The sequence below is a fragment of the Capricornis sumatraensis genome, chromosome 3 (genome assembly GCF_032405125.1).
Source record: "Capricornis sumatraensis isolate serow.1 chromosome 3, serow.2, whole genome shotgun sequence".
NCBI classification, from domain to species: Eukaryota; Metazoa; Chordata; class Mammalia; order Artiodactyla; family Bovidae; genus Capricornis; species Capricornis sumatraensis.
In genome coordinates, this window is record NC_091071.1 from 16,887,516 (window position 1) to 16,910,695 (window position 23,180).

At 47.3% G+C, this 23,180-nt stretch overlaps 1 protein-coding gene across 1 annotated transcript in view; it reads right to left on the reverse strand.

Moving 5' to 3' along the window:
* The window catches only part of KATNIP (katanin interacting protein), a 171,414-nt gene that overhangs the window by 108,385 nt on the left and 39,849 nt on the right, over positions 1 to 23,180 (reverse strand). Inside the window, exons 6-7 of the mRNA XM_068968387.1 lie at positions 10,583 to 10,850; positions 2,436 to 2,567 (exon numbers count right to left, since the gene is read on the reverse strand). Of these exons, the coding sequence (XP_068824488.1) occupies positions 2,436 to 2,567; positions 10,583 to 10,850 (400 nt within the window). The remainder of the gene's footprint in view (positions 1 to 2,435; positions 2,568 to 10,582; positions 10,851 to 23,180) is intronic.

The following is a 23,180-nucleotide window of genomic DNA, read 5'->3' on the forward strand; positions in this document are numbered from 1 at the left end:
CTCATTGGGTGGCTTCTCTTGTTGTGGAGATTAGTTGCTCCCAGGCATATGGAATCTTCCCAGATTAAGGGTTCAACCTGTATCTCCTGCACTGGCAGGCAGATTCTTTAGCACTGAGCCACCAGGGAAGCCCCAGAGTGCTTTTCTTAGCTCCATTTGAGAGATGGGCCAAGGAGGCCCAGAGAGGTTAAGTAACCTGCCCAAGGTCACAAAGCTGGTAGGCAGAAGGGCAGGATTTGTACCAGGTGGTCAGGCTGCAGAGTCTGCCAGGTCTATTTTCTGCCAGGGTTGCTGGGCTGGTGGGCTGTCGGCCCAGAGCTGCTGGTGGCCCTCTCACCACGTCTAAGAGCTTTTCTGAGAATGAAGGGCGAAAAGGAGAAAGCTGAGCTGGGAGGTGGGGAGAGGCAGACTGCTGACACATTTTAATCACTGGGTCCGGCTGCGCCCGTGATCACACCACCTTCGGAAGTTCATTTGCATGGATTGATGTAGACGCTTTCCCTTCAGTCCACTCTTTTTATCACTTGCTATCTAGAACGCCTTGTCTTGGACTTCCCTGGTGGTCCGGTGGTTAAGAATCTGCCAGCCAATGCAGGGGACACGGGTTTGATTCCTGGTCTGGGAAGATTCCACATGCTGCAGAGCAACTAAGCCCGAGAACCACAACTGCTGCAGCCCTCGAGCCCTAGAGCCTGTGCTTAGCAAGGAGAAAAACCACCACAGTGAGAAGCCTGTGCCCCGCAACCAGCCTGCACAGCAATGAAGACCCGGTGTAGCCAAAAATAAAAGTAAGAAAATTGAAAAAAAAAAAAAAGATAAAACATCTTGTCTTGTATTAGTATAGTGCTTTCTCCCAGTTGGGTGGGGTTTGATAAGGGTTAATCACCGAATGCCTGGGTGCCCCCTGCTCACAATCCCCTGGCCAGACCTCCAACCGTGACCCCCCAGAGCCAGAGCTCTCAAGGGTCAACACAGCTCACACCCAGGACTGAAAGGAGGGTCCCTCATCCACCCTGGGATGGGGAGCAGGCTTCTGCTCAGCACTTGCGCCCCCCACCCCCCACCCCCGGCCAAGTGGTGCTCCACTTGCCCAGGGACCTTGCTTGGTGATGAAGCCAGTTTTGGCTCCTTCCCTTTCCAGCCCTCTTCAGGAACCACCTTCCAATTCGATGACTTGTTCTGGAATCCTTATCTCAGAGTCTGTTCTGGGGAATCTAAACCAAGACAATATTCACAGAGCAGGGAGCAAACGCTCAGTAAAGTGGAAGGACTGTGGCCCCTTCTTCTGCCTCCTACCATCTGCCTGAGCTGCTTGGAAAAGAGCTTCAAGCTTGGAGTGCACTGGTCCAGGCCTGGGTGGGGCTGGTGGTAAAGAATCCGCCTGCCAGTGCTGGAGATGCCTGGTGGGGAAGACCCCCTGGAGGAGGATATGGCAACCCACCAGTATTCTTGCCTGGAGAATTCCATGGACAGAGGAGCCTGGTGGGCTATAGTCCATGGAGTCGCAAAGAGTTGGACACGACTGAAGTGACTTAGCATGCACATACACGTATATAAACTATATAATGTATATAAGTACATTATAAATAAACATATACTAAGTATAATAATTGCTTACAGTGGTGGCTGGCTCAAGGCAAGTGCTCAACCATTAGACACCCTGATTTCATTAAAAGCGTATCAGATGAAACTTTCACCATAAATTCCTTTGTACCTTTAGAATGTAGTATCATCTGCACGCATTGTTATCCATATAAGGTAAGAAAATTCATTTAAAAGTAAAAAGAAAAATAAAACAAACTTTCAGTCATAACCACATCTTAGCTATAGACCCAGAAAGTAACTATGGCCATTAATTTTATGTGTCCACTCAACTGAGACATCCAGAGTCCAGCTATTCAGTCAAAGCCAGTAGTCCTGGCTTGCCACAACTAGAGAAAGCCCACGCACAGCAACAAAGCCCCAGCACAACCAAAAATAATAAAATAAATTAACTAATTCTAAAGAAGTAAAAACATAAATTTCTCCCTATAAATATATACATCCTACTGGTTCAGTTTCTCTGGAGACTTTTTTCTTTTTCAAAGTTTTTCTTTTTCTTTTTTAACGTGGACCATTTTAAAAGTCTGATTTGAATTTGCTACAATATTGCTTCTGTTGCGTGTTTTGATTTTTGGGGGGCCACGAGGCATATGGGATCTTAGTTCCCAGACCAGGAATAGAACCTGCACTCCCTGCCTTGGAAGGCAAAGTCTTAACCACTGGACCACCAGGAAAGTCCTTCTCTAGAGACCTTGACTAATGATACATTTGCTAAAGATCAGCTCAGGCCTGGGGAAGGAGGGTGATGAAGCAAGGACTTCTCCTTGATGGCACCCCAATGAGAGTGATGCAAGCCCAGTGCCAAGCCCGATCATGGACCCCGGAACTCTTACTTGAGCACGCCCTGTCTTGATCCGGGAACATGGTCGGGGGCTGGGGACTCAGGTGTGGCTCAGGTTTGCTGGGAATGAAGACCTCAGCGTTGTCTTTCCGCTTAGCAGACAAATTCCTTTCCTTTTTATTACCTGTAAAAAACACAATTGTTTATATGTCCAACACGGAGTGCTAGCAGAGATGGCACACTCTCCTCAGGCATCTGTTTATTTGTCTGTTCACTTATTCATTCAACAAATATTAATGGAACCCCTGCTCTGGCACCATGCTAGTTTGGAATTAGAGGTGTGAATAATGCAGACAACAAAATAAGTTTGCTGGTTTAAATAACAGCTAAAAAAATAAATAGTACAGAGAACTATGAAGGTTTGAACATGACTCAGGTTTGGGGAGGGGGCTTCCCAGGTGGTGCCGTGGTAAATAACCCGCCTGCCAATACAGGGGATGCAAGAGACACGGGTTCAATCCCTGGATGGGGAAGATCCCCTGGAAAAGGAAGTGGCAACCCTCTCCAGTGTTTCTGCCTAGAGAACTCCGTGGACAGAGGAGCCTGGTGGGGTCGCAAACATGACTGAGTGACTGAACATGAACACACACACGTGTTTGGGGACAGTGGTTCCAGGGCTTTAGAACCAGCAGACGTTTAAGAACATGAGAAGACAGGGACTTTCCTGGTGGCCTGGTGGCTAAGACTCCACGCTGTCAATGCAGGGGACCCGGGTTCAATCCGCAGTCAGGAAACTAGATTCCACATGCCGCAAAGAGGAGTTCACAAGCCATAACAAAGAGCAGAGATCCTGAGTGCTGCAGCTAAGACCCCGCACAGCCAAATAAATAAACAGTAAACAAAGAAGAACGTGAGAGGACATGCTTGGGAAAGCAGTCCAGTGGGCAGCGAGGCAGGTGGCTAAATGGACTAAAGAGAAAAATCAGGGAGAAGAGTATAGTTCCCAGACTTGGGAACCCCCAACCTGGGAAGGCAGAAAGCCTCGGGAAGTTTCTGCTAAAATTCCGAGGAAATCCTGGGGTCTGTGATGGCCCAAAGGAGTGAAGCCCCAGAATCAAGGGCCTTGTGGGATTCTTGGCAGCTCAGGGTAGATAATGGGGATGTGGGTGAGGTCTATCTGATTTGCACTAACTTCTCTGCCATTCCCCCCTTGACTTTGTGAAGGGCATATGTTTCTCTACACTTTCTAAAGTGGCTGGTCCCTGGTTGTCCTGACACCCTGGACCCAAGGGCAGACCTGTGTGTGTGTGAGCCAGAACCCACCGTGTCCAATGAGACAAGATGAAGAAAGGAGAAGGGCCAATGCTCAAATGGAGACTGACTGCCCAAGTACTGAAAATATGCTGCTGATGGTAAGAAGGACTGCTAGCATATATTCAGTTCTCCTCCAGATGACCCGGCACTGGGTCAGGCCCTTGGTACACGCTTTCTGGTGTACTTCCCTTGCCAGCCATCCTAGTGAGTGGAGGGTAGGCAGAATAATAGACCTCAAAATTGGCCACATCCTAATTCCCGGAAGCTGTGAATGTGTTAGGCGACAAAGCAAAGGGGAATTAACTGTGCTAATCAGCTGACCTTAAACTAGGGAGGTTATCTTGGATTATCCTGCTGGACACAATGTAATTACATGGGTCCTTAAAAGTGGGCTTCCCTTGTGGCTCAGATGGTAAAGAATCCGCCTGCAATGTAGGAGACTTGGGTTCGATCCCTGGATTGGGAAGATCCCCTGGAAGGAAAAGGCTACCCACTCCAGCATTCTGGCCTGGAGAATTCCATGGACTGTATAGTCCATGGGGTCACAAAGAGTCGGACACAACTGAGCAACTTCCACTCACTTCATTTAAAAGTGGAAGAGGGATGAAGTTTCAGCTGAGGATGATGAAAAAAACTCTGGTGAAAGACAGTGGTGATGGTTACATATAGTGTGAGTCTACTTCATGACACCAATTTGTGCTCTAAAAAACAGTGAAGAAGGGAGCAGGGGGACATGGGTTCAGTACCTGGTCCGAGAAGATTCCACATGCCGCAGGGCAACTAAGCCCGTGGGCCACAAAAAGAGAAGCCTCCGCAACTAGAGAGTGGCCTCCAAATGCAGCAATGAAGACTCAGTGCAGCCAAAAGCAAATGAATGCATTTTTTTAAATGGTGAAGAAGGTAAAAGAATAGAAATGTTATGTGTAGAATGCTACAATATTATATACAGAACATTATAATAATAAAGAAAGGTTATGTATATTTTACCACAATGAAGCACACACAAGTGCAAAAGGGCTGCTGATGAGGAGGGTCAAAGGGACGTGTGACTAGAGAAGAAAGCCACAGAGAGGCAATGCTGCTAGCTTTGGAGGTGGAGGAAGGAGCCAGGAGCCAAGGTGCGCAGCAGCCTCCAGAAGCTGGAAAAGGCAAGGAAACAGGTTCTCCCCTGGAGCCTCCTGTTGACACTGATTTTAGCCCATCACACGTACAACCCACAGAACTATAAGATAATAAATTTGCATTGTTTTGCTCATTTGCTACAGCAGCCGTTGAAAACTGATACATACTATTGCAGACTAAGGCGCTGAGGTTCAAGTCATTTTTCTAAGGTCACAGAGCTAGGAAGTGATGGAATCAGGGTTTGAGCCCTCCCCTTAACCACTTTTGGCTTCCCTGGTGGCTCAGGTGGTAGAGAATCTGCCTGCAATGCAGGAGACCCTGGTTTGATCCCTAGGTTGGGAAGATCCCCTGGGGAAGGAAATGGCTACCCATTCCAGTATTCTTGCATTGGAAATCCCATGGACAGAGGAGCCTGGCAGGCTACAGTCCAAGAGATCGCAAAGAGTCGAACACAACTGAGCAACTCAAAGCAACTTAACTGAGCAACTGCACCCTTGCTTAACCACTTTATTGCCTTCCTACCGGCTCCCTCTTCTCCATAAGATGGCCCTCCGGCAGTTGCAGAGGTCTACCTTGGCCATCAGAAGGCTATACAAGGCTATTTCCTAGGGCACCAAAGGACCCAGCCTCTTGGTGCAACCCTGGAACCCTCATGTCTTCATGGAAAGTAGGCTGGGACACTCGTGTTGCACCATGTTCCCGCCTGCCCCTCCCTCCTCTCCCAGGCTCACTCAGCTCCAGCCACATGCCCTTTCTCTGTCCTCAGGTACACCAAGCTCTTTCCCTGTTCAAACCCTTTATGCTTGCTGTTCCCTGGACCTGGAAGGCTGTTCCCGTGGCTGCCCCCTTCTCCTCATTCCTGATTTAAACATCACCTCCTCTGAGAAGGCTGTTCTCACCATTCCAGCTACCAGCATCCTTCTCTGACCCTGATTCCCCAGCCAGTGTCCTGTCTTATAACATTCACAACTTTCAAGACCACTGGAGTACCATTCTTTCCTCCTCCCTGAATTTCTAACCTGACCCTGACCCACCTCTCCCCTTTCCAGTTACTGGAAAAATAACTTCTGCCTTTCTCTGTGCCACTCACTCACTGCTCCTTGCTCACCAGGAGGATGACTAGGATGGGAGAGAGTGGGGGCAGGAAGCCATCGGGGCTCAGTCCTCCCCTCTGGGCAGGGGAGGGGGGCAGGGGTTGCCCTCAGGTCACATGGTCCCCTTCCAGATGCCATTAGCTTCTGGGGCCAGGGGTTTGTCTATAGCGGATGGGGCAGTACTGCCTACCCACCAATCCTTGGAAAGGTGATCATTTGCTCCTCATCTATCCCATGGCTATCTCTCATTTGTTTCACAACTTAGAAGGGGAAACAGAGGGGCCTGGGGTTACTTACTGGATTCTCAAAGCCCAGTCACCACTTTGTAATCTCACCTGGTTTATTTATTTAGCCTTAGGCAGGAGGAGAAAGGGATGACAGAGGATGAGATGGTTGGATGGCATCACTGACTTGATGGACATGAATTTGAACAAGCTCCAGGAGTTGGTGAGGGACAGGGAAGCCTGGTGTCTATGCAGTCCATGGGGTCTCAAAGAGTCAGACACAACTGAGCAACTGAACTGAACTGAACTGAACTGGAAGGTTAACAGTACAGGCTCTGGGCTCAAACTGCTGCAGATTCACTTCTGCTCTGCTCCTTCCTGGCTTTGTGACCTTGGATGAGTTATTTGACATCTCTGTGCTTCATTCTCCCCATCGGCAAAAAAGTGCAATGACAAGACTTTCCTTGGGTTTGTGGTGAGGATTGAATGAGGGATTATACGTAAAGCCATTGGAACAGTGGTTGGCTCATATCAGTAACAACTCAGTGTTGGCAGTTGTTATTATTTATCTGGTTATGTGCTTATTGTCAGGGTTCCCAGATGATACTAGCGATAAAGAACCCGCCTGCTAATGCAGGAGATGTAAGAGACGTAGGTTTGATCCCTAGGTCAGGAAGATCCCCTGGAGGAGGGCATGGCAACCCACTCCAATATTCTTGCCTGGAGAATCCCCATGAATAGAAGAGCCCAGTGAGCTATAATCCATGGGGTTGCTAAGAGTCAGACATGACTAAGCAACTAAGCATGCACGCATGCTTATTGTCTGTTTTCTCTGCTAGGATTACGTGAGGAAGGAGAATGACTGGGCTCGTCCTGTCCTGGCATAGTACCTGGGCCATGATACATGCCCAGGAGATGAATGAAGGAACAGCCCAGAACCAGGTACACCTTTTCAGGTTACTGCTGACTGCTCTTGAGTAAATGCTCAGAGTGGCTCAGAACTCCAATCCTATGCTAGAGTCTGGGGGGACCTTGTAACAGGCCTCCTGCCTGCTCCCCTCTGTGGGAGCCTCTCCCCTGCTGAAGCTAAGAAGCTGCAGATGAAAGCAGTGGCTGAAGGTGGCAGTAGGGGGCATGTGCCCTGCCTTCCACCCCCAGCAGACATCACCATGATCAATGTGAGGCCTGCCAAGCAACCTGTTAAAAAATGTAAAATGGCAAAAAAGTGAAGTTCTCTCTTTCTGCTTATGGGAAAGTATCACTCTTAAGGGCTTCCCCAGCGGCCCAGCAGTAAAAGAATTGACCTGCAATGCAGGAGACCCAGGTTTGATCTCTGGGTCAGGAAGATCCCCTGGAGAAGGGAATGGCTACCCACTCCAGTATTCTTGCTGGCAAATCCCATGGACAGAGGAGCCTGGCGGGGCTACAGTCCATGGGGTAGCAGAGTCAGGCATGACTTAGGGACTAGATAACAATGACTCTTAAACTGCCTGGGGTCCAACTGCTCTCCTTCAATGACCTGGTCTTTCATACCTGGAAGTGAATGTCATGCTCACACCACATCCCCCACTTCCAGGACAGGGGCCCAGTCAATCTCTTTACAGTCTTTCCCTCCTTCTGTCCCCTTGGAGGAAATACAGCCACAGCAAGGATGCAGCCCCAGTGGGTCTCGCTCAGAAGTGCATCAACACTCCCCTGATCACCAGATGCTTTAGCAGGGTGGCACGAAAGTGTCAGTTGCTCAGCTGTGTCTGACTCTTTGCGACCCCATGGACTGTAGCCCAGCAGGCTCTTCTGTCCATGGATTTCTCCAGGCCAGAAGTGGAGTGGGTTTCCATTTCCTCCTCCAAGGGAACTTCCTGACACAGAGACTGAACCCAGGTCTCCTGCATTGCAGGCAGATTCTTTACTGTCTGAGCCACCCAGCAGGTGGGGTTGGGGCAGGGGTGGGCAGAGGGGGCATAAGTCTTTGCTTTACTTGACAAAGATCCCTGAATGACTTGAATGTGCCAGGTGAGGGCTGCATGCTGGAGATGCAATGGAGGGGACGAGCTGGACTGTGCCCTGGTGGTGGAGCTCAGAGGCCAGAGGGGAAGAAAGGCAACTGGGGGCAGGGAGACCAGGGCCAGATGATGCTACAGGAGCGGAGGAGGCAGCAACCTAGCTTGCTGGGATAGGAGTGTTAGGAAGGCTTCCTGGAGGAGGCAACCTCTGGGAAAGGCAAGGAGCTGGGTTTCATGGGTCAAAGTGGAGAGGAAAGGAAAGGTAGTGATCTCTGTGGAGGGAACAGCCCAGCAAGGAGGAGAGAGCATGTCCAAGGGACAAATGTTCTCCTGTCTGTAGACCTCAACTGTGAGGTGTAGATTTTCCAGATCTGCCTGTTATTACGTCCCCTCCAAGACTCATATGGTCAAGTCCTAATCCCCAGCAACTCAGAATGTGACTGTGTTTGGAGATAGCACCTCTAGAGAGCTAGTTAAGGTATTAATAAAAAGAGGCCTTTAGAGTAGGTGCTAATCCAACATGACTTGTGTCCTTATAAGAAAAGGAGATAGGATCCAAGAACAGGGGACTCCCCTGGTGATCCAGTGGTTAGGATTCAGTGCTTCCAATGCAGGGGGCCCAGGTTCGATCCCTGGTCTGGGAACTAGAGTCTACATGTGGCAACTAAGAGTTTGCATGGTGCAACTAAAGATATTGCATGCTCCAGTGAAGACCCAGTGCAGCCAAATAAAAATAAATAAATAAGATAAGGTCATAGGAAAAAAAAAAAAAGACACAGGAGCACACAGAGGGAAGTCCAGGTAAGGACACAGGGAGAAAGTGGCCATCTGCAATCCAAGGATAGAAGCCACAGAAGACACCAAGTTTGCCGACACCCTAATCTTGGACTCCAAGCCTCCATAACTATGAAAAAATACATAACTGTGACTGTTGAAGCCACCTCTGGTCTGTGTGCTTTGTTACAGCATCCTGAGCAGACCAGTGCGCTCACTGCCTGACTTCAAATACTCCCTTATTTCTTTTCTTTGGTTCACCCAGTTTTGGGAAAAATGAGCTCAGAATGGAGAGGGAGGAGGAAGCAGAGGCCATGCCAGCTGGGGATCAGAGACGAGGACTATTGTAGATGAGCCCCTCCCTGCCAAACCCACCGACTGTTTTGCTGACTTTACCTTCTAGGGTTTATTTTTTTTTAAGATTTTTTTTCATGTGGACCATTTTTAAAGTCTTTGTTGAATCTGTTACAATACTGCTTCTGTTTTATGTTTGTTTGTTTGCTTTTTGCTGCAAGGCATGTTGCATCTTAGCTCCCCGACCAAGGGTCAAACTCACAACCCCGGCACTGGAAGGTGTAGTCTCAATCACTGGGCTGCCAGGGATGTCCCTTCTAGGGTCTTTCCTGAAAAGCCTTCTCTAGTGGACCACTGCCATGGGTGCCCATCTGTTTTCCTTCTCCTTCAGATGCTCTTTGATTTTTTTCTTTGGAAACTCCTATCTCTCTCCATGTGGTCTGGGTGGTGATACTCATACCCCAAGTCCTGTTGGCTGGACCTGGCCAATCAGAGCCACAGTGACTAGTTCAGAGATGCCACCCCGTATAGGTTCAGGAGCCAAGCCTAGGGATTTTGTAGAACTTTTAGGAAGAAAAATCCACTTTCTGATCAAGTTGCAAAGCCTGTGTCTCAATTCTGTGTCTATATGTGGAGAACCCATGTAAGGATGGTACCAAGATGAAAGAAGGCAGAGCTAAGAGGAAGAAGGGGAGGGGAGGAGGGAGGAGGAGAAGAGATATGAGTCCTGCTATAGTCCTGGAAATAAACCCACAATACTCACTGGAAGGACTGATGCCGAAGTTGAAGCACCAATACTTTGACCACCTGATGCAAAGAACCGACTCATTGGAAAAGACCCTGATGCTGGGAAAGATTAAGAGTAGGAGGAGAAGGGAGTAACGGAGGATGAGACGGTTAGATCACATCACCAACTCAATGGACATGAATTTGAGCAAACTTCGGGAGATAGCGGAGGATAGAGGTGCCTGGCCTGCTACAATTCACAGGGTGGCAAAGAGTCAGACATGGTTTAGCGACTGAATAACATCAACAACACAGTCCTGGACTCCTCAGTTATCCAGGTCAATAAACAGTTCCTCTCGCATAAGTCAGTTTCATCAGCCAGTTGGTGTGTAGATGCTGATAAACATCCTACAATGCTCAGGACAGCCCCCCACAACTATCTGCCAGACTTTATCATCTGGAATTTCAGGGTCATTTGTAAGCTTTTGGGAGCCTTCACCTTTGGCAATCAGCAGAGACCTGAACTGATATACACCCTGGCCTGTGAGACAGTCTACGCAAAGCTGAAAATCAAAGTACCGCTGGAAATTTAAGCCCTGCTATTAGAGACATCAAAGGCAAAGAAATGCCACATAAGACAGAGCTTACTTTTGGAAGTCGGGTTAAATTCCAGCACTATGAGGGTGTCTGGGCCCTGGGGAGGGCGTTCTTCTGTCTCCGGGTCCTCGGGAGCATCTTTCTGCACCGAGTCCCTTCGGGAAAGAGGGGAGTCATCTCTGGGACAGCCCACCAGCACCTGCTCCTCGGGCTCTGGCTCAGGGAGTACATCTTCTTCGATAGAGTCATACTCATCACTGGAACCATCCTTTTCTTTCCTTTGTAGATTGACACTAAGTTCCAGGCTTTTTCTTAGCTCCTGCCAAAGTGAAGAAGAGAAGGAAAAAATGAAATATGTCCCTTTGAGGAAAAACGCCTTTGAAAATAGATCACAGGAATCAAAGAACTATTTCCATCAAACTAACATTTACTAAAGCCGTCTCAACCCATGTGTCATCCTCACTTTGAAGATGAGAAAATAAAGGGGCAACGAACAACTCCCTTCTGGACTGAGCAACATTTATAGTACTAATTGTGGTTTCACACGCTGAGGATGCCACTAAACTGTGTGTGTAACAATTTTGACGTGGGGGCTTGTTAAAACAGATTGTGGAGTCCCATCCCCTGAGTTTCCAAACCAGTGGGCCTGGGTGGGGCCTGAGAACTTGCATTTCTAACAAGGTGATGCTGATGCTGCTGGTCCAGGGACCACACCTTGACTATGAAATCCCAAAGGTCTCCAAATGATGCTGATATTCCAGGTGGTAAAATGTCTGGCAGATGGTTGTGGGGCGCTGCCCTGTACACTGAAGGATGTTTAGAGGCACCTATAAACATTGTAACATTTAGTTCTCAACTATAGTGGCTTGATTTTTTTTTTGTATGTGTTTCATCTCCATGAGACTGTGGATTTACAATCTTGAGACCAAGCATTAAGATCTATACTTATGGTGATCAGAAAATTGATCCCTGAAGCCAAGATAATTTGGAAACAGAATAAGGGTACTCCTGCCTTTACACTGGGACAAAAGTATACCCTGGACCGTCTGGGGAAACCAGTGTGTTTAGTCAGTCTAGCTGTGCTCTCCCTGTAGCCTTTGTCATAATTACCATAGATGTGAGACCATGAGAAACAGTCAAGTTTACGGTTGACCATAAAGTTAAGAGCTGTGTGGCAGGCTGAATGATGGGGCTTCCCTGGTAGCTCAGCTGGTAAAGAATCCACCTGCAATGCAGGAGACCCCAGTTTGATTCCTGGGTCGGGAAGATCCCCTGGAGAAGGAATAGGCTACCCCCTCCAGCATTCTTGCCTGGAGAATCCCATGGACAGAGGAGCCTGGCGGGCTACAGTCCATGCGGAGGCAAAAAGTTGGGCAAGACTGAGCGACTACGCACAGCACAGCACAGCCTGGCTAATGACTCCCCAAAGACGTTGAAGTCCTGATCCCTGGGCCCAGCGAATTTGTGAGGGCTCTTGAAGGGAGACCATATAGAAAACTTTGATCATCTTAGAGAAATCATCCTAAAAAGCCTGGTGATAGAAATATGGACATCAAAGATGTTGCTGGTGAGGGTTCAGGAAATAAGCAACATGTTATTGGGAACTAAAGGGCAGAAAATCTTGTTATGTGGCAGCAGAATCTTAGCCAAACTGTGTCCCATAGTTATGTGGAACTTTAAATGATACACTTGAATATTTAGCCGAAGAGAGTTCCAAGCAAAGAGTTAAAGATACAGTCTGGTCTCTTCTTGCTGCTTACAGTAAAATGCTAGAGGAAAGGGACAGACTGAGAAAAGAACTGTTAAGTAAAAAAGAACTGGGATTTGATGATTTGGGAAGCTCTCAGCCTATCCAGATCACAAAAGATGCTAAAATTAGGAAATTCACGGTTAGAAAGGCCTGGGTATAAGTGGCTGTGGCTCAGATGGTAAAGAATCCACCTGCACTGTGGGAGACCTGGGTTTAATCCCTGGGTTGGAAAGATCCCCTGGAGAAGGGCATGGCAACCCACTCCAGTATTTTTGCCTGGAAAATCTCCATGGGCAGAGGAGCCTGGTGGGCTATAGTCAATGGGGTTGCAAACAGTTGGACGTGACTGAGTGACTGAGCACAGCACTGTTAGAAAAGCATGCTCTGGAGGAAAAATGAAGGGTGTGGCTGGACAATCTTTGGCTAAAACCTCAGAAGGATCCACAGTTTAGAGTATTCAATAAAACTGAGGGTTCCTTGAAGAGATGAGACATGTGATTCATGAATCCCCTTAGACAGCTCAGTGGAAGCCAGGAATAGAGATAGGATTATCCAGGAAAGATCTGTGGTGGAGTCTCCTGTTCACTCTCTAGGAGTGAATCCTAGAGACATACATAGGAAATTCACGTGGTTTTTGAGAATGTCATATCAGCAGAAACACTGCCAGCCTGGACTGAATGAGAGGGAGAAAGGAAAAAATGAAAGCTGTCAGACTCCCAAAATTCTACAGGCAGGAAACAGGTTGATAAAACTGTGTAGCTGCAAACACACGCTACCCTTCATGGAAAAGGAAGAATGACTCTCAGGGTGGAGCCATGGGTCCAGAGGGTGGAAACCTGGGCCACAGAGAATTATTCCCATGCCTTGAAACCTAATGGAGTTTGCCCAGTTGGATTTCAAAACTGCTTGGGTTTGGTGACTCTTTTTTTTTGTTTGTTTTCCTTTAATTTTCTGTCTATTGTCATGAGAACATCTGTAATTGTAATACTGTGCCTGAAGCACCACTGTATTTGGGAGCAGATAATTCATTTTCTAGTTTACAAGTTCACAGAGGGAGAGAAATTTTGTTCTAAGAAAAGTAACACTCATAGTCTCACTCCTACACAATTTAGATGTAAATGATGAGATTTGAGAGTTTTGAGAAGATGATACTTAGAAGATATTTTGGACTTAAGCTGGCACTATAATGGGTTGAGACTTTGGGGACCCTTCAGATGGATGGATGTATTTTGCATGTGGACATGAATCTTTCAGGGCCAGAGGGCAGACTTTTGTGGGCCCCAAAGATGTCCATGTTCTCATCCCCTGGATGATGAATGTCACCTTATGTGGCAAACAAACTTCGCAGATGTGATTAAGTTAATGATCTTGAGATGGGGAAGGTTATCTTGGATATCTAGGGAGGGTCTATGTAATCCCAAGGGTCCTACTAAGAGGTGGCAGGAAGCTCAGCATCAGAAGGAGAAGATATAAAGATGGAAGCAGAGGTTAGGAAGGAGAGAAGATGCTACACTGCTGGCCCAAAAGGAAGAAAGGGAACAAGCCAAGGAATGTAGGTGGCCTCTAGAAGCTGGAAAAGGCAAGGGAATGGATTCTGCCCTAGAGCTTCTAGAAAGAACATAGGTCTGAGGATGTCTTGACTTTAGACCAGTGAAGCTGAACTTGGACTTCTGAGCTCTGTAACTTAAAGTAAACCACTAAGTTTGTGGTAAGCTGTTAACAACAATAGGAAACTTTTTTGGGGGGGAGGGGGGTGCCGTGCCATGAGGCTTGAGGGACCTTAGTTTCCCAATCACTTGGCCAGATGGTGGCCTGGTGGCCAGACAGTAAAGAATCCACCTGCAATGCAGGAGACCTGGGTTCCATCCCTGGGTCAGGAAGATCCCTGGAGAAAGGAATGGTTACCCACTTTAGTATTTTTGCCTGGAGAATTTCAGGGACAGAGGAGCCTGGTGGGCTTCAGTCCATGGGGTCGGGTTGCAAAGAGTTGTAAAGAGTTAGACGCGACTGAGTGACTAACACTTTCACTTTTTTACAGTTTCCCAATCAGGGATCAAACCCAACCCCCGGGCACCGAAAGCACCAAGTCCTAACCATTGGACCACCAGGGAATTTCCCAGGACACTAATGCAGCTATCTGCCTGTTACACCTCTCTTCCTCCCACCCTGCCCAATGTCAAGTATCAGTGCTATTTATTGAACAAATAGAACTCTGCCTGGTACATAGTAGATGCTTGACAAATATTTGCTGAATGACTAATTTATGCCAGTGACTGGGTAGGGGTGGAGAGCACCCACCTGCCTCGGAGGTGACATTAGTGATGTGATTCATGGCAAGTAACTTAACGTCCCTGATCTGCATTTTGATATCCCTAAAAAATGAGCTAAAAAATCCCAACCTCGCTGAACTGTTTCATTAAAGTAGTGATGTGAACTGTGGATGATTCTGCCCCCCAGGGGATATTTGGCAATGACTGGAGATGTTTTTGGTTGGAACTAGGGGAAGGGAGTGCTAGAGGCAACTGGTAGGTAAAGCCGCTAAACATTCTAGAATGTACAGGACAGTTCCCATAACAAAGAATAATCTGGTCAAATGTCAGGGGTGGTGTGACTGGAAAAGCGTATGTGAAAGGGAGCACGTATTTACCAAAGGCATTTAAAAAGATAGTAACAAGGTCTTCTAATTGAGTGTACTGACATGATCCATGCAACCCGCATGGATGCCAGACTGAGGTCGTGGCTCGTGTCTTCAAAGCCTGATTGTGGTGGGCAGTTGGAGGACAGAGTTACTGCTCCTCCACAGGGAAACATGAGTTCCTGGGTGGCCTGCTGTTTAACAGCAGAGGCACTGACTGTAAAGCAGTAATCCTTTACAGTGGAATAATGCTCTGCACTTTACAAAACAGTTTCAACTCCTTCTCTCATTTGATCCTCACAATAAGCCTGCAAGACAGCTGGGTGGGGTGAAAGTTACTCTAATGATAACATGAACTCCTGCTACAACAGGATGAGCGATTGGCTCCTGTCCTTAGCCCACTCTCCCCCCAGTCTCAGACGGGGTCATCTTCAGTTTTATGTTCTGCCAAGGTGAAGGCAAGGCTGAGTGAGAAAACAGGGGGCAAACTCCTTGGGACTTCCCTGGTGGTCCAGTGGCAAAGACTTCCTGCTCCCAAATGCAGGGGCCCTGGGTTCCATCCCTGGTCAGGAACTAGATCCCACATGTTGGAACCAAGAGTCTGCATGATACAACTAAAAATCCCACATGCCACAATGAAGATCGAAGATCCCACGTACCACAACTAATACCCACGTACCACAACTAATACCCATGTACCGCAACTAAGACCCAGCACAGCCAAACACACAAATAAGTATTAAAAACAAACAAACAGTGGGCAACCCCTCTTTCTGCCTCCCTTAGTGTTCTCATCCAGTTATGTGAGTCAAAATGATTAAACAGGTGCCAGCAAACTGGGAGATTCCTAGCTGGGAGACTGCAGCACCTTCCAGGAAATCTTGATCAGTCCCAGGGCCCAGAATCCTGCCTACTAATGTCTAAGGCCGAGGAGAGCCATCCATCATCCACCCCCAGTTCCGGGAAATATTTGGATGGGATGTTAGGACTGAGCTTCCCTGGTGGCTCCACCGGTAGAGAATCCACTTGCAGTTCAGGAGACTGCGGTTCAATCCCTGGATTGGGAAGATCCCCTGGAGAAGGAAAACCCACTCCAGTATTCTTGCCTCGAGAATCCCATGGACAGAGGAGCCTGGCACAGAGTTGGACATGACCGGGCAACTAACCCTTAGGATTCTAGAACCCACGGCCAGCTGAGCAGGTTCCCTCCAGCCTCTTCGTTACCTTCACCGGGTGGCAACCTCATAGTTTAAGTGACTGAATTCTGGAGTCCCCCCAAGTTGGGGTCTATAAACTTCAAGCAGGTCCAACTTGTCACAATGATTAGATGGCAGAGTCATGACGTGTACCCTCAAGCCCTGATCCCTGCTCCTTCTAGATTAGAAGTGAAGTCGCGCAGTCATGTCCGACTCTTTGCGACCCCATGGACAGTAGCCTACCAGGCTCCGCCATCCATGGGATTTTCCAGGCCAGAATACTGGAGTGGGCTGCCATTTCTTTCTCCAGGGGATCTTCTCAACCCAGGGATCGAACCCGGGTCTCCTGCATTGCAGACAGTTTAACCTCTGCGCCACCAGGGAAGCCCCCCTTCTAGATTATCCAACTGTAAAACAGACACTTTCATGGTCCAGCCAAGGGTGAAGAAGATGCGGCCACTGCTATCATCTTTTTACTTCCACACACAGGCGTGCTACACTAAGGGCTGAGGTAATGGTGGGGAGTAAGCAAAAGGAAAGCGAAAGTGTTGGTAGTTCAGTCGTGTCCTACTCTTTGCAACCCCATGGACTGTAGCCCGCTAGGCTCCTCTGTCCATGGGATTTCCCAGGCAAGAATACTAGAGTGGGTTGCCAATCCCGTCTCCAGGGGATCTTCCTGACCCAGGGATCGAACCTCGGTCTCTTGCATTGCAGGCAGATTCATAACCATCTGAGCCACCAGAGAAGCAAGATGGCAAAGGCTCAGACAATCAACGCATAAAGAACAAGAAAAAGAAACAGGGGACTTCCTTGGTGCTCCCAATGTAGGGGGCCTGGGTTCAATCTCCAGTTAGGGAACTAAATTCTGCATGCCTGCAATGCCAACTAAAGTTCATTCATGCCACGATGAAGACTGAAGATCCTGTGTGCCATAACTAAGACCTGGCACAAAGATAAATATATAAATATATTTTTTAATTAGATAGATAAATATTTAGATAAATATTTTTTTAATTAAAAATAATCACTACGGCTTTTGGATGCCAAGTGGATTCTGAGAGGTGGGTCAGGATGGAGGCAGGGCAGACAGTTGCAAGTGAAGAAGAAGGTGGTGGCAGAAGTGGGGATGGGAGATGCATTTTTGAGATGTATTTTGGAGGCTGAGACACAGAAATATTGACTAGAAATGAACCACGTGCATACTCTCCACTGCCATCCGTCTTGAAATTTATCCTTCAGTCTTCAGCAGCAAAGACTGTTGAGGCGTCATTTGTAATAGAGAATGATCTGCATGTTCATAGTCAGAGATGGGGTACGTTACTAATAGAGCAGGCGTCCATGGAGCCCCAGGCAGCCCTAACAGAGAATAAGGCAGATCTCGTGTGCTTATTCAGAAAAAACAGGTTTAAGTAAAAGAAGCACGTTGATAAATGTACCTATAAACCTGATTTTTAAAATATTTATCATATTTACATGTATGAAAGTGAAAGTTAGTCCTTCCGTCGTGTCCAATTCTTTGCGACCCCATGGACTGTAGCCTGCCAGGGCTTCTCTGTCCATGGGATTCTCCAGGCAAGCAAACACGAGAGTGGGTAGCCTTTCCCTTCTCCAGGGGATCTTCCTGACCCAGGGATTGAACCCTTGTCTCCTGCATTGCAGGTGAATTCTTTGCCATCTGAGCCACATACACATAGGCATACAAAAAGCCTGGAAAAATAAACATCAAACTATTAACAATATTCTTCATTGGGGGTGGCATTATGGGAGCTTTGTTTTACTTAAATGTTTTACCTTAAATGGCAATTAATTTTTATTTATATATTTTTGGCTGCACTGGGTCTTCATTGCCATGCTCAGGCTTCTCATTGAGGCGGCCTTGCTTGTTGCAAAGCACGGGCTCTAGACGCGTGGGCTCAGTAGTTGGGGCTCTCAGGCTAGTTGCCCCGCAGCATGAGGAATCTTCTCGGATTAGGGATCAAACCCATGTCCTCTGCAACGGCAGGTGGATTCTAATTCGCTGTACCACCAGGGAAGCCCAGTTTTACTTAATTTTTCATTGTAGGCATTGTTCTCAATTTTATAAATAGAAAAAAAAATAGGTATTTACATTTACATTTAAATCCTGCTCCTTCCTCCTGAAACTAAATTCCCTATAGGAGCGGTAGGAACAGTGGTGTGGAGGACCCTCAACAGTCAGTTGTCTGAAAAGTCCCTGATCTCTAGCTCTGGAGCATCTTCTCTCCAAAACAGTGATTCAGAAATGGGTGAGCAGTAGCACTTGACGCCGTCAGATGATGGAACAGCCTGACTTCCTGTATCCAATCGACAGTGGTCCAGATTTGAGAGGAACAGCATCATCAATCTTAACAGGAAGAGACTGTGGGCATGTGGAGTTGGTGATGGACAGGGAAACCTGGCATGCTGCAGTCCATGGAGTTGCAAAGAGTCAGACACGACTAAACGACTGAACTGAACTGAACTGAAATATACCACTCACAAGTCCTGCTCAGGAAGAACCTCCAGAGGACAAGATCCAAACAAAGAAAAGTAAAGTCAAAATAAAGAACATGGGGGCTTCCCCGGTGGTCTGGTGGTCAAGAATCCACCTTGCAATGCAAAGGACACCGGTTCGATCCCTGGTCAGGGAAGATCGCACATGACTAGGGCAACTGAGCCCGGGGGGCCACACTCTAGAGTCTGTGCTCTGCAATAAGAGAAGCCACCACAGTGAGAAGCCCTCTAACTGCAACTAGAGAGGAGCCCCCACTCACTGCAACTAGAAAGAGCCCTTGCGTAGCAATGAAGACCCAGTGCAGCCCAAAATAAATAAGTATTTTTTTAAAAAACCACACAGAGACCAGTAGACGCTGCGATGAAAGGTCTAACAGTGAACACTGACGCCGTTTAGTGATTAAAGACATACAGGGGACCCTTGAACAACACAAGGGGTTGGGGTGCTGACCCCCCCAAGGGGTTGAAAACCCATGCACTGCTCTCTCTGCCTCAAAAGCAAAGGAACTGATCAATGGCTTGCCCAAGAGCAGGAAGCCAAAGCAGTCTGGATAGATAAGGACTCAAATCCTAGTTCTTTTAATTCCACATATTGTGAGCTATAATGGAGCATAAACTCTTCCCTATACTTACAGATCTATAAAACAAAAATATAAGAACTATATTTATTAAAAAAAAAAAACCTGTGTACAAGTGGACCCATGCAGTTCAAACCCATGTTGTTTAAAGGTCAACTGTATTAGACAATCATGCGTATGCAGGTCACGAAATGTAATACTCTAAGCCTAAGCTCTTAGCTAAGCTCACAGAACTGGAAGAGGGCAGGCAGTGTGGGTGTACCCTGGCATCATTTTCCATAGCAGATGAGTCGGTTCAAATCCATCTTAAGCGGAAACAAGAGTTTTTTAAAAAATGGCAACACTGGCCTCTTAATATTTTGTTCATAATTTATTAAGCTGATGGGATATTTTAAGAAATCTTACTTGCAATAAAGAAATCTGAATTTCAATCATCCCTTCTGTTTCAGTTTGGTTTTGCTCCTTTTAAACTAACTCGAATTTAAATGCCATAATTGTATTTACTATGTATATACACATATATAGTAAATATATATATATTATACATAAAAGGAGCCTAGATTCTGTATGGCTGCTATCTTCTTCACAAAGGAAAATAACACATTTGCTCACACTGAAAGAGCAAAATTTAGGAACCTAGGCCCTTATAATGCCCGTGTGATTGAAAACCATCTGTTCCAGGGCAAAGGGGAGCTGAACTAAGTAGACACATTCCCTCGAGAAAGTTATTCAAACCCTTTCCATCTGGAAAGATGAGGACCTTGGGCTGGTGGCTTTGAAAGCCAACCTGCCGACACTTCAAAGGGACACCATGCTGGGCCATCTACCAGTGGCTTTGAAGCTATCATCCCGAAATGCCTCTGTGAAAACTTACTTTACAGCTTTGCTTCAAAACCTTGTTATATGCAATTTCAATGCTCAGCCCTTAAAATGTTCAGTTCAAGCCCTTTCAAAAGAAAGCCTTCTGCATGGAGGCCAGCTGCAAACACCACAGGTGGAAAGCAGATGACGGGGCAGTATACAAATTGGCCTCCTTGCTGGAGAGCCAGGGAGGAGACGGAGGGAAGGAAGGATGCTGGACCAGTAGCTAAAATGCAGCTGAGGGCTGATGGTCAGTGGAGTAGTGCCTTACATTCCTGGTCTTCTCTCTTTTCTGTTGGGCTAGGAAAAGAGCAAAACCAGACAGGTCACCATAACATACAAAATGTCTGCAATGGTCACGTGTGCATGTGTGTGCTGGTAGTGCACGCGTGCGTGCTAGGTCACTTCAGTCGTGTTCCACTCTTTGAGATCCCATGGACTGTAGCCGACCAGGCTCCTCTGTCCATGGGATTTTTCAGGCAAGAATACTAAGGGTTACCATTTCCTCTTCTGGGGGATCTTCCCCACCCAGGGAATCGAACCCATGTCTCTTACATCTCCTACATTGGCAGGCAGGATCTTTACCACTACCACCACCTGGGAAGCCCCTGCAATAGTAGCAACAGCAACTATAATATCAACAACATCAACCTGCCAGTTACAAAGCTTTTGCCACATATCAGGCACCAAGCTAGCCCCTCTATGAGCCTCATCTCCCTGCAGTCTCCCACCATCCCTGTGTGAGGGTGTCCTTATCTTTTTTTTTTTAATTTTTGGCCCCACTGGGGGGCATGCGGGATCTTAGTTTCCCTAACCAGAGATCAAATCCGTGCCCCAGGGAAGTCCTGCTGCTGCTAAGTCGCTTCAGTCATGTCTGACTCTGTGTGACCCCATAGATGGCAGCCTACCAGGCTCCTCCGTACTTGGGATTCTCCAGGCAAGAACACTGGAGTGGGGTGCCATTTCCTTCTCCAATGCATGAAAGTGAAAAGTGAAAGTGAAGTCACTCAGTCATGTCCGACTCTTCGAGACTCCATGGACTGCAGCCTACCAGGCTCCTCTGTCCATGGAAGTTTCCAGGCAAGAGTACCAGAGGTATCCTTATCTTACAGGCTCAGTTCACTTACGTAGCAGTCCAAGGTCATGAGGCTAGAAAGGGCAGGGCCAGAGGTTTGGATTAAAGATTGTCTGTCTCAAAAGCCCAGGTTTTTCATCCCGTGCCCACATTTATTCCCTGCCTGGCACCAGTGCCTTGGAAGCCAGTGGTCTCGAGAGTGAGATGAAAGTCAGGTTCTCTGTGATTGTCCATTGGTTTACATGAAATTTATCACATCTGCCTGTAAGAGCTTTTGATATAAAGCTGCCGTGAGGCCACTAGATGTGTTAAAGTGTGTGTTTGGTGTTAGTGGATGAAGCATTAAATCCGTAATCACAGTTAGAAAGGAGAACAGCTCAGTAAGTTCTGGGCGTGGGTTCCGGGCCCGACTCCAGTCACCCTAAGCCCCCAAGCACGTCTCGAGCCCCCAGCTCTCATGTGAGAAAAACTGCCCTGACAATCTGACAAGGTTGTGGAAGTGATGCAATGAGATAATAGCTATGAATTAGTGTTTCATGATTGCTGTAACAGAGGTCTAGATTTTACAGAAAATTTAACATTGAGATGACAGCATATTCTCTTTTCTTTCTCAGACCCTATTGACACTGCCGACAAGAAGATCAGATGTTAAGACCATGAAGCCACACTGGATACTTTAAGAGAGTCCTCAAGAGGAAGCAGCAGTCTCTGGGGAAGAGGTCACAGATGCACACTGAACCCCTCATCTCTTATTTCATCGGCAATTTTATAAAAATGGAATTCACATACACTGTTAGTTGCGATAGTTTCCAGTAACTCCTACTGTTTGATGGGAACCGTTTTACAGATATTAACCTTCCCAGAAATGACTTTTACCCGCAGGAAGGGGTTAATTAGCTAATTTGTCCTTCCCTTCATTCATTTCTTGTTGAATATATGTGTCCCCATAAGCAGGTCTGATTGCTAAGTGCTAGGGACAGAGTGATGAATAAGACAGTATCCTTGCTCTCATGAAATTTATAATCTGGCAACAAAGACGGCTATTCCATAAGAAATTACAAGCATAACAAGTGTCAGGAACCCACATCTGAGGCTTACCAATCTACACCTCAAGCCTGGTGGCATCTAGACCACAAACTTACCAGAATTAAGTGACGAGCTCTAATTTCAGGGTCCCTACTGTGGATTTGTACATCACATTTCCTTACATCAATTTTTACAGAACTATGGTTAGAAAAACTTGAGTTTTATACCCAAGTGTCAGTTACCGGTGCAATGTTTTTGCTCTTCTGCTACTTTCTTACACCACCCCCGCCAGTCAGATAAACTGATGTTTGAAGCCCTTCCCCCAGTGTTCCAGTCTCAAATGTCCACTATCATGAAGGGGAAAGCCATCCTCGTCTGTGGGTGTGGAGTGATGTAAAAGAAAGAGCACAGACTCAGGAAGCAGACGGGTACCATTTCCTGGCTGTGATGCCCTGGGCCAGCCCTATGGCATCAGTGCGCTGTGGATGCCTCACCTGAGCCTGCCCAGCAGGGGTTGGGCGGGGAGGTGGCTGAAAGATCATGAGAAGGACATTGTATAGGGATGGCGGGATAGAGACCAAACAAGCCAGAATGCTGCTAGAAATTCTGAGGAATTCCTGAAAGGCAAGAAAGCAGAGATTCCACTTAGGGAGCGGTAAAAGCAGAGGAAACAACAGACTAAAAAAAGGGCAGTAAAATTTTCCATAGAAGGAACTGTGTGTGTGTGTGTGTGTGTGTGTGTGTGTGTGTGTGTGTGTGCGTGTACACACAACGCGAGTCCAGAGTCAAGGTGGAGTGAGAGGAAGTCCTGGAGCATTCACGGGGGCTTGTTCTTAGGGCTAGTGGCCTCTCCCCAGCTGTATTAAGTTGAGAGATGTTCACCTGCAGGCTGAGGCCTGAATGCAGGCACTGGGGCAGGAAGGCAGGGCAATGCCCCAGGAGGTCATTGTCCCCAAGGGAGACTAGGAGCTCCCATTCCTGGGAGTTCAGGCACACAGCTTCCAGGAGTGTGTTGTG